At 37.2% G+C, this 12,135-nt stretch overlaps 1 protein-coding gene and 1 pseudogene across 4 annotated transcripts in view; both read right to left on the minus strand.

The window, feature by feature from the left end:
* Nucleotides 1–2,143: 2,143 nt before the first annotated feature.
* The window catches only part of PAIP1 (poly(A) binding protein interacting protein 1), a 29,006-nt gene continuing 19,014 nt past the window's right edge, over nt 2,144–12,135 (minus strand). For all 4 annotated transcript variants that reach the window (XM_086361661.1, XM_086361660.1, XM_086361659.1 and 1 more), the window contains 5 exons: nt 11,663–11,769; nt 9,528–9,645; nt 8,753–8,807; nt 3,874–3,967; nt 2,144–2,512 (listed from right to left, as the gene is read on the minus strand). In XM_086361661.1, the coding sequence (XP_086217787.1) occupies nt 2,419–2,512; nt 3,874–3,967; nt 8,753–8,807; nt 9,528–9,645; nt 11,663–11,769 (468 nt within the window). In that variant the 3' untranslated portion in view covers nt 2,144–2,418. The remainder of the gene's footprint in view (nt 2,513–3,873; nt 3,968–8,752; nt 8,808–9,527; nt 9,646–11,662; nt 11,770–12,135) is intronic.
* Nucleotides 10,504–11,475, minus strand: LOC147350305 (phosphoglycerate mutase 1-like; annotated as a pseudogene).

Raw genomic sequence — 12,135 nt, forward strand, 5'->3', positions numbered from 1 at the left:
GTTCTTGCCTGGAGAATCCCAGGGACGGGGAGCCTGGTGGTCTGCTGTCTATGGGGTTGCAGAGTCGGACACGACTGAAGTGACTTAGCAACAGTTCCCCATGGTGGATATTCTGCCTCTTGACAAGTACTAAACTCAACATATTCAGGTACAGGTGTGGCCCTGGTAGTCTCTGGCTGCAGGGCACTGACAATACAGAGGGTCTGAGTTAATGACACGACTTCCAAGACTAATATTTGTACTTTGTTACAAGACTAACATTCACTAGCACCTTTGTGTCCTTGCTCATTAAAGATTTGTACTAATAATCCCTGTTACAAAGGATGTACGGATCTGTAAGTTCTGCGGAAGACATGGCAATCCTAAAGGCCACCTCTTCCTTTCAGTATTTAAAACATGTCCACACGTTCCTTGAAGGCCTCCTATCTGATATGGCTTTTTAGCGAGCTATTCAGAACCCAGAGACTGTAGCAGAAGCAATGCTGCTTGTAGCTTCTGAATGCAGCTTCTTCCTGGGTCTTTGTAATGCCCCCTCTTAACCAGCTGCCATGTTGTGAGAAGTCTAAGCCACGTGGACAGGCCAGGTGTAGGTGCTTCAGGTCAAGGATGGCCTCAGCCCAGTCATCAGCCATGTGCATGAAGACAACTCTAAAAGATTACAGCAGCCAGCTGTTCCAGCCATCCATCCCTAGACCTTACTTTTTCCAAATGTTGCAGACTAGAAAAATAGTACCCCTTCTTGTACCTTGTCCAAATTCCTAAGCCATAGAAACATGAGCATGATAAAATGGTTATAGTCTGGCCGGTTACTTAAGTAGCACCAGTAACTGGAACATACTGATCCTATTGCTAGCTGCTGTAAGCATAGCATATTGGTAACATTTAGATAAAACTGGGTGGTTATTCACAGAGTAACTGCACAAAGTTTAAAGTATATTCAGTGAGCATATTCTTGGCCCCAGCCTAATGTCCAGCCTTTTTCCTACACGCCCTTCCCCTCATCCCTGAGATTCATTCAGTGAGCACAACCTTCAGAGAACTTCAGATTGAGGCAATAGCCACCATGTTAGTCACCATTTTGAAAAAAATTCTATTACAAATTTCAAAAACCCCAATTACATATATACTTGCCTTTTACAATAAGAACACTAACAGTTTACATTTCATAATTGCTAGTTTTTCCAAGTAGATGTGAATGTTTATTGAAACTCATTTCAACAGACATTGAATATCTTCTATCCTAGTAGTTTGATTTCAAATATTAATTTTATGATGTCATGTAAAAAAATTCAACAGAAATTCTTTAGAATTCCAGGATACTACTCCAAAAACTTAGAGGAAACAAAACTATTTAAATTTTATTTTTAAAGTCTAATTTTAATCCAGACCAAACAAACAAGCCAAAAAGTGAGAAAGCTAATTGAATTAGCAGACACAGATGTACCAAATGTAAAACAGTGGGTTATTAACAGAACTATTTACATGCATATTTACAAGCAATCTTTTTGTACATAAGTTTTAGTTAGTTGGAAAAAGATTTTTGACATAGGTAAAAATATTACTAAGGTAGGGCTGAGGTGGTACCACATTATAGTAAAAGTATTAGAAAAGTGGTTCAAGGTTTATCGATTATAAAGCAGATGAAAACTTGAGTGACAAAGACCTAGTAAAATTCTCTAGTAAAAAAGTCAATGCAACTTATGCTATAAAACAAAAATGAGAAAGCCATATAAATGAAGCAGAATAATATTCTAGGTTTTTAGAGTAATGAGGTTAGGTTAAAAAAAAATTCTAGAACTGCAACAAATCTTCAGTGAAGATCTTGTTTAGTTGGGAGTTCTTACTTTTTTTTTAAATGCCATTTTAAAAGCCCTTGGTATCAAATAGCATCTGGACATGTAAATCAGTTGTTAATGACATTTCTAAGACTTCAAGTCCTAAAGATATTTGTGATTGTGATTCATATTTGAAACTCAATTCATTGAGACTAAATGTAAAACTAAGTGAAAGCTATAATAATCATATCTAAGAAAGGATGCTACATTTTGCAGTTATATGTATTTCCAGGCAAAGAATTTTTCCCTCAAGAAAAGTAGAATGTAAGGATAAGCTACTAACCAGCTAGCAAAATTTACTTTCAACATTTTTCATTTTTTTCAAAATCGATTTTATTGCAGCCAAAACAGTGGAATTAACTGTACATAATAAACTATTATATATATATACACATTTTAAGTTATAGGGAATAAAGTTTATTTTGGCAGAGAGTGTTAAACAAAATTAAAGTTGCATACATTAGTAACATAACTCAACATCCTTAATTTGGTATAAGTGTGACACATTTTCTTGCTTTCCTGTGTTCTGCTAAATCACCATAACCTGAACTGCTTTATAAAACGGATATGCTGAAATTTAACTTTACTGTTTTCGCTTACGCTCTGATTCCAAACAAAACTTTTCATAAGCTTCTTCTATCTCTGGGTCCATCTCATCATCAATATCATCCAAGTACCTGTGAAAGCAGCACAGATGAGGTTTATTTATTTTTTAATTCAGAAAATGTCTAAGATACTAAGTCATGAAAGTGTGTATCTCCCCACCCCCAGGACCCTTTCCACCAACACATGACAAATTATTTTGCCAGTCCTACCAATTGCTGATGGGTCTTTCTCCTCCTTTCCTCATGCCACAAGTTCATTAGGGCAAAGAGAATATAACGCTTACCAAGCTAAACTGTAGAGGATAACCTGACATTTAATGGAAGGACAACTTTCAGTTTCCACTAGTCCTCTCAGCAGGGTTGAACCTTCCTAACTGTGCTTGGAAGCACATCCCTGTATTTTTCTCTATTAAGCTAGTATATAAAAGTATGACACTATCAGAAAATCAGACTTATATTTAAAATGTCACTACCTGGAGAAAGAATAAATGTGATTCTTTTTTTTTTTTTTAAACCTACAATACATGAGATGGGATAAGAAACACTGAAGTCACGGATTTATTTCTGCCCTCTGCTTATGAAGAGGAGAATCTAAGTAGCCTGTTCAAATTCACATGAATTGTTAACAGAACTGGGACTAAACCTCAAGTTCCTGGTCCTTCTATATACAAATGTAGTATGATCTAATGATAAGTGAGCAATACAATAAAAGTTTCTTTTGTCATAAAGAATGGCAGGTAAAGACTGAGATACGGGATACAGGACTATAATTTATATGTCTTATATGTCTATCAGTCCAAACATTTTCATATAGTTATCTGTGTTTTAACTTTAATCCCTTAACAGCCAAGCTTTGAGACTTTTACTGTGTGCCAGGCAGCTACTCCAAGTTGTTTATGTATCTCATTTAAGTCTCAAAAAAATTCGAGGGGTACTACTATTCCTATTCAATAGATGGAGAAGAAGGCATAGAACTTGCCCAAGATCTTATAGTATTAAAGTTAATAGAATCTATTTTATAAAAACTGTTTGAATATGCTACATTAATAGTTTTTTCACCTTAACTATATTTAATTTTCATATTGTTTTCTCTAATATGATTTTCTGAAAATTTCTAGTAAGTAACTACATATATACTACTTTAACATCATTAAATCAAAATGCATATTCTTTCATCATCTTTTCTAGTCTATAAACTCCATCCACAAACTATGGCCACAGGAATTCACAAAGAAAGCAGCTAAAGATGGGAATTTTCTGGCAGTTCAGTTTTGAGGACTCCATACTTCCACTGCAGGGGGGATGGGTTCAATCCCTGCAGGGGAACTAAGATCTCGCCTGCAATCTGCATCACATGGCCAAACAGAAAAATGAAAACAAAAATCCAAAAAAAACCAAACCCTCAAAACAAAAAAAGGATCTGAAGAACTTACGGATCACCACCCCCTGATAAATCTGTTCCATTTTCTTCATAATCTGGAAAAAAGTCTTCTCTTTCAAGTAACTCTTGATATTTCTCTTGGTAATCTATAAAAAATAAAAAATTTTAATACTAAAAATATTTGTATGAAACAGCCAAGTTACCCCTAAATTTTGTTTTTAATATTATGATTTTTAAGTAGATATATTTAAATAGCAGTTAAGGTTCCATTTACATATTTAAGAATATCTTTTACACAACTTACATTCTAACTGGTTTGCTTTCTCTCTCCCCTGTACACCATGTGCTCATAAATTATACAATTGACCCTTATTGGTCACTGACCTTCCACATTCTCAAAAATCCGTATGTAACTTAGTTGGCCCTCCTTATACACGGTTCCTTTGTATTTGCTGATTTAGCTAACCCTACATAAGTACTGTAGTACACATTTAGTGAAAAAAATCACATAGACACAGACCTGTGCAGTTCAGAGGTGAACAGTATAATATTCCTCTAAATATATGATGGGACTCAAAGCCACTATGAACATATCAGAGTACACTTCACAACCATGTGTGTGCTGTTTACATTCTCTGTTTCTTTCCATCAGAAAAGATACTGTCCTAACTTGTTTCTTCCATACTGCTGTTTGTCCTTCCACAAGGAGGGATTTCAATTGAACCTCCTAGCTTCTGGCTCCATTATTCCTCAGCTATCTGGCTAGCAGGTAAGAGCCATCATTGCTCAAAGTTTCTCAGAGGAGGCTAACCTAGCAAATGTTCTGAGTAGAGGAGATTTTCTTTTCTTCCCTCTCTCTTAGAGATAGATGGAAGGTGGATACCTGGTAAGTGTTTCAGCTATACCAACTTTCCCCTCGGAGAAGGCAATGGCACCCCACTCCAGTACTCTTGCCTGGAAAATCCCATGGGCGGAGGAGCCTGATGGGCTACAGTCCATGGGGTCGCTGTGAGGCGGGCAGGACTGAGTGACTTCACTTTCACTTTTCACTTTCATGCATTGGAGAAGGAAATGGCAACCCACTCCAGTACTCTTGCCTGGAGAATCCCAGGGACAGAGGAGCCTAGTGGGCTGCCATCTGTGGGGTCACACAGAGTCGGACACGACTGAAGCGACTTAGCAGTAACAGGAGCTTTCCGTTGGTTGGGCTTTCTAAGGCAGTAAGAAGGTGGTATTATGGCTCTCTATCTGCCAATGTCTTAGGCAGAGTTACTGAGTATCTTTTAAGATGAACAAGTATGTATAAAGCCCTTACCCCTTATTAGTAAAATGGGTCAGTGTGTATTAGAACTAGTTATCTTACAGTCAGTTTCTTGTGAACAGCTACCTCAAATTTCAAGAGGATGATATAATTACATTAAACTTGACAGAGACCATGTTTTTCCAAGATTGTCAGTCTCTATAAAACTAATTCCAGTTCAAAGGGCTAGTGATATTTTTGATATCCAATCTTGGTATTTGAGATAATTTTAACTATAAGACAGTCCTGCAATAAATAAAGCAACAGATAAAACACTCTCTTAAATGTATGAATGAGTTCACATTTACTCACTCACTCACACACACACCCGCTCACGTCACCAGATGACATAACTCTTACGGCTGGGAGGCTGGTAGACCAAGCAGTCTTAGGAACAAAGAGCCTGGATTTTAAAACCCACAGACGGTCAGAAGGCAAGGTCTTGAGTCCACGTGAAACAGGGAGATGGAATTCATGCCCCACGTCCATCTCACCTACACAAACCCAGGACAAAGAACTGGTATTTCAAGCAAAAGGTGAACCAAGAAAAAAATGAAAAACCTCAGTTGTAAAGGGAGATGGAAAAGAAGCTTGGCTGTCCTTGCCTGCGTTTGGAATCAGGACAGAAGAACTGTGAAGAAACTGGTTCCCTAGATAATTTTTTAAAATTATTTTTAATTGAAGGATAATTCCCCAGAGAATTTTTAACAATGGGTATGCATTTCAAATTACTATTATCCACATAAAGAATCTCTATGAAAAGAAAATAAAAATATTTTTATTTATTTCCCAAGCCAGTGTTACTCCTGCGGCTCCTGACACAGCAAATACAAACTCCCCTTTGGATACATGTTCCTATAATCCAAGTCACAAGGCTTTTTCATAAAAAACAGGCAGTAGTTAGAATGCTAGAACAGTCATGAAAGGGCCATAATATATGTAACTTCAAATGATTTAAGGAAAAAGTGAATGTGGAAAGAACAAATTATAAATAGAAAACACTGTTAACCAAAGAGATACATCTGAGTAAAAGGCAGATAGATGTTCTTTCCACTGTTTTTACTTTCGTAGCTTTAAAATAAGTTTGAAAACATTTCAAAAGTTTAAGAAAGCTAAATTATGAGATTGCAAAAAATATCACAATATAAAGAATTAATTTTGTATATGACAGAAGAAACAGTAGGGTTAGAATTAAAATATGAAGCAAAACTAAGCATATTTAGAATAATGAGAAAAAAGGCCTTGAAACTTTAAGATCAAGATACTTTGAACAAAATTCAGAAACAAAACTATTTGAAAACTAAAATGAATTTCCAGAGTCACCAGAAATAAGTAGGAAAGACAGATTAGACAAAAAGGAAGATCAAAGAACCAAAATGAATCAAGGCAGCTTCAAAGAGTAAGGGGAAGAAGGAAAATCTGTCTTACCAGACACAGCAAGATTTACAGTATGTTAGAATAACTAAGAATGCAGTATTGGGACTACCTGGTGGTCCAGTGGTTAAGAATCCACCTGCCAATGTAGGAGACACAGGTTTGTTCCCTGGTCCAGGAAGATCCCACATGCTACGGAGCAACTAAACCTGTGTGTTCTAGAACCCCTGAGCCAAGAGACAAGCCACCGTTCCCCAGAACTAGAGAAAGCCTATGCAGCAACAAAGACCCAGCAGAGCCAGAAAATTAATAAAATTTTAAAAGAATGCAGTATTGATGTCAAGACAAACGAAGATCCACAGACACAGGAATAAGACAGAAAGTTATAGGCGTTACACGGTATACAGAGGGATATTTTATCCAAGAGAGGACGCATCATCTGTGCTGAAATGAGAAACTACAGAATATTTAATTCCTACCATATCTCACATACAAGAGTTAGCCAGATGGATTAAACAAACAGGGTTTAGAAAACAACAGAATTTGACTGTAGTAAGGAAACTAAGTCATAGACATACATAAGACTCTAACACTCAAAGCTTCTACATAAGACAAAAAAATGCAAAGATAGCACATACTGGAAGAAACTAAGGATCACTTTCCAGACCATGTAAGTAATTACAAATCAGTAAGAAAAACAAATGATTCAATAGAGATATGTGAAAAGCACACAAGCAGGTGATTCTCAAAGAAATCAAAAGGTTAATAAAAACAAAACAGAAACCAGAAAAAGAGGTCTGGTGAAAGAAAAGTAAGTCTGGTAATAGTAAGTGTTACCAACAATGGGAAACAAGAACTTTCATATGCTGCTGGTGGGAATATAAAGCTGTATAATCATGACGGAAAGCAGATTAGCAACATCTAGTGAAGCTGAAGATGTATATTGCCTATAATCTAACAATTCTACTTCTTTACCCTAAGGAAATTTCTCTATATGCACAGATTCTTAAAGGTTTGTTTGCATGGTATTATGGGTAGTAATAAGTGCGAACCACTCCCCCCCCCATTGTAAAAATAACAGCGGGGGGGTGCCCCCAACGGGGATGGAATCTATAAATTATGGTTTACTCTCAGTAGATTATCATTTGGCATTTATGTATCTCAACACAAACAAAAACCAAAAATACTGAGTAAAAAAATAAGCTGCAGAAAGACATGCACAATAAGGTACCTTTTAGGTTAATACTACTGTGTATGGTTAATACCTATAACTTACAGAAATATGAAGTAAAAAGACAACACAATGACACCAACGTCAGGATAGTAAGTATCCTAGGAGGGAAATTATGGAAGGACTGGACTTGAGGGTGAAAGATCAATTACAGTAACAGAAAATGGCTTAGTATTATTTATACAGTTTTATTTCTTGGAAAAGACCCAAGATATATAATGATATAGTGAAATTGGTTTATCTTGACAGTGAATCAAACTGGCCAGTTTTTTGGTGACCAGTTTTGAAATACTCAATATAAAAACCACCAAAGAGGTCATAAGAACTGCTTAACTTTTCAACTTTAAATTGTACTTATGTCTGTAATTCATAAAGTTGAGAAGTTAAGCAGTTCTTTTGACCTCTGTGCTAGAGGCATAGGACAGTCAGTGTCTGCAATCCAGAGGAAACAAATGAGAAAATTCTGATAAGCTGGCTGTTAAGGTTGTACTAAGTGGGAAAATTTTCTGTTGCTCACAGTTCAGTTCTGTTTACCACAATTAAAGCAATCATTTTACAAATGGCCCTTTTCTGGAAGGAGTAGTGTGCACAGATTTAGATTTTAATTAACTGACCCAACTATTAATAAAATCCACAATTCTTAGTATCTGCAAGTATTAACCTGTACCAATGAAAGCTGCAGACTACATAGTGAACTAGAACCATCCTTCCCTTTCATTCTAACTACCTGAAAGTTTAGAGTATTAAAAATAAAGTATTAAAGATAAAAATGGTTGCATTTAATTGAGGGATTCTTCCAATCCTTCACTGTTAAGGTGACAAGGTACTATATACTGAATCAGATGTTCAACCTGAAGTGGTTCCAAACGGTAACTGTGAGAATATTCTAGTGAGACAAAACTTTACCCTATATTTTACAATGATGTGAATTCTTCAAAAAGCTACAACTTCATGCCGGTGAGGGTATGGTTTCTGTAATTCAATATCTTACCAATAAATGGGCAGAAAATGGCTGAGATGACATACCTGGATCAGCTGCAGTGAAAGGAACACCATCAGATGTATAAAATGTTGGCTCATTCTAGGAGGAATCAAGAGTGATTAAAATATGTTATTTCAGAATTGATTTTTTAAAAGCACATTAATAGAACATGGCTGAGGTCACTCAACTGTAACTGATGATGCAATAACAAGCAAAAAACTTCCTAGCAGCCATTTCCATTTCACTGCAAAAGTCTACAGTCTTTAGATGACTGTTTCCTTGTCTACAGCTTCTATGTCTAACCCTGTCTACTTCCCGTCACACTCTAAGTGACTTGGTCTGTTGTGCATTGTGATTTAAAGTCAACGGATTTTTAGCTGTGGTTCCCACCACCATTTTTTCTTTAAAGCCATCTCCAAGACTGGATTATAATAAAAGCATTCCTCCAAGGTTTCTTTATGCCTATCTTATTGAGAGCTTCAGAGCATCACTGGCCTGGTAACGATTTTCATTTTCTTAATTTACTACAAAATGCCAGTAAAAGTTTGAGATACAGGCCTTTGATCATGAATTCTCTGGAAAAACTGCTTCAAGGAATCCCTACATTCACCCAAGTGCAAGCCAAGCCTTATCAATTTCCCTTGCCTTTAAATGGCTATTTCTCTAGTCTACCCTTTCACTAAGGATTCCATGGCTGCCATGTGACCCTAAGTCAGTGAAGAACTGTTATATTAAATTCTGCTTTATGTAACTTATCTACAAATTACCAGAATCTGAATTCAAGCAATAACCAAACTTAAAATGCATCCACTGGCATACCATAAAATAATTAGGATCATTTTCAGGTGTTGCTTCCCTGTATGTTGAAGCTGCATGGACTCTACCCCAGTTACTTGACCGGAGTTCTACAAGCTTCAAAAGCATCTGTTTTACATCTCTGCAGACAAAAGTTAAAAATGAGTTAAGGTGAGCAAGCGTTACCATTCTCCAATATATCACAGATGCTTAAAACTTTGTTTAAAAAATTTAACATGCATTGATTTACTAGACATTTCCTATAATGAAACAAATTTATCTCCTTTAAAAAATGAATATCACTCCTTTATTATACTGATCTGGAAAAAAAATTTGGTACAGTTATGCTCAAATGGGTTGTGGGTCCAAGTGGCAGGCCAAGCAACTGGAACAAGATTCAGAAATCAGGGCACAATGAAAGACATACTTGGACTTGATCAAGAGGCATTTCACTGCCATAAAATAAGGAGGGGAGGAATTCTAACTTACATCAAAACATGAACTCCTTACACTTTAGAAGTTAAGGAGCTTATCCCATGGTGGTGTAAGGAATGGCTTATTTTATGATGACCACATGTGGTAATATTGAAACTGCCACCAGAAACTCCAGAATGTTTTTAATTATACAACTTTTTGTAAAAATAAAGACAACACAGAAACATTCAGGATCAATCCCAATCTCCTGGAGCCAGGGAAGAAATATTTCTTTGAATCATCACAGGTTACATTCATTTCCCACTGTAATGACTAGAGCCATGCAGTCACTTGACTATAGGATAGTACAGGACTGGCCCCTGGAAACACAAATAGGCTCTCCTGCCTCCCCTCATTGCTCACACCTTAACATGGCTACCCTACCATTATTCAAACAAGGCCTTGTAATAAACAAAGCATTGACAAATGCCCCTGAATTACTACCTGTTGACCTTCTTGAACAAGGCTTCCCTCAGCTTAGACTGAGGACCCTGCCCCAGATGTGCTGTTCTAACTAGAGTGTATGAAGGGAGTGGGTGCAATAGACAAAATAGCTAATACAAAATGGGGAGCCACCAGTCTCCATCCGGAGCTGCCACTTACACAGATGTGGTTGCTGTGACATGTGCAAGGGGGAAGTGCAGAGGAATGGGAGGGGCAGGGAGGGTATCCTTGGGACTAGTCTGCTGCTTGCTTTTCCTTCTTGGCCTTGCCCTGGGCACACAGCTTCCATGGCTTTACACACTGTCTCCTTATGCCCTAGGAACTGCACAGGCTTGCTGGGCTTCATGTTCCTGTCCAATTCATAGACAATGGGAATGCCAGTTGGCAGGCTCAGCTCCCTGTTAGCCGTTTCAGAGACCCTTTCCAGATGCTTGAAAAGGCCCCAGAAGGTTGGTGCCACGGGCTACAGTCAGTACTTCTTTCGTCTCCTTGACCTGGGGAACAATTTCTTCCTTCCAATGGCAATAGTACCCTTCAGACTCTCGCAGGAGGGTAGCTGATCTCCAGTGAGATCTGTGTGCCTTTGACCCTCACTGATGGTGCTGTGGAAAAGATGACCTGAAGCCACGGGAGGAAGAGGGACTTCAAAGAACCACTTCTAGGTCTTTACCTGAGCCTCACTGTGTGTGGCAGCAATTTCCACTTTATCGAGGTCAGACTCCCACAGTGCCGCCCACTGAAGGGCCAGTCCTCACCTCTAAGAGCCACACTTGGTCAGCAGCATCCAGCACTGGCCAAAGGATACAAACTGCTCTCGCATGCACTGAGGTGTAAGCTATGTGCTTGTACCCCACTGCCTAGCTCCTGCTGTCTTTTTTGGGAATAAACAGCCTTGATACTTGTTCTAGGTAACTGACTATATATGGTTCTCAAAGGCAGTGGGATCCTGCTAACATTTTTATACCTCCAACTGGATTTACAGTTGTACTTTATCCAAGTATTTATTGAATTTAAAAGTATGAATCTTTTTTTTTTAATGGACTCACACTCCCATAGTAATATCTTAACTTCTATTTATAAGCATAATTGAAGCAAGTGGCTAGGTGAGCAGAATCCATAGATAAAGGAAGAAATTTCTGTGGATCTATTAAGATTATTCCGATAAAGTACAACAGATTAAAAACACCCCAAAGAAAAAGCAAGGAATATCTACTGGCTGTCTATACTAGTTCTTTTCCTACCTGCTGCAATTTGCATCTAGGACAACATTTTCAATTCTCTGAATAATTTCTTCCATGTCAGTCTTTCCTTTTTCCTTCCAGGCATCTTCTAAAACTGACCCTGTCAACTAAACAAGCAAATATCAGTTAAAAAAAAAAAAAGGAATTCAATGAAGTATTGAAATTCTAAAAAGATCTTAGCAGTTCAAGCATTCTTTAAACAGGATGAATTTAGCAACTTAAATATTCCCAATTATTTTCTACCATCTAATATTCAAGAATCACTACACTTTGTTCTTCTTGACAAGGAAAAGGAATGAACTATAGCAGAAATTTAATCACAGGTTTTATATGCCAATGACTATACAGATTTGCTGTATGACTAAAATAGGTATACAATTTTAACCAACACTTAATATATACAACATCCATTATGTATAGAAACTCAGAACTTAAAAAACACAAACTTCATCAGGAAAAAGTTAAGGATAGAA

This window comes from Bos grunniens, chromosome 20, assembly GCF_055505025.1.
Source record: "Bos grunniens cultivar Pamir isolate PY7600 chromosome 20, Bosgru_T2T1.0, whole genome shotgun sequence".
Classification (NCBI taxonomy): domain Eukaryota; kingdom Metazoa; phylum Chordata; class Mammalia; order Artiodactyla; family Bovidae; genus Bos; species Bos grunniens.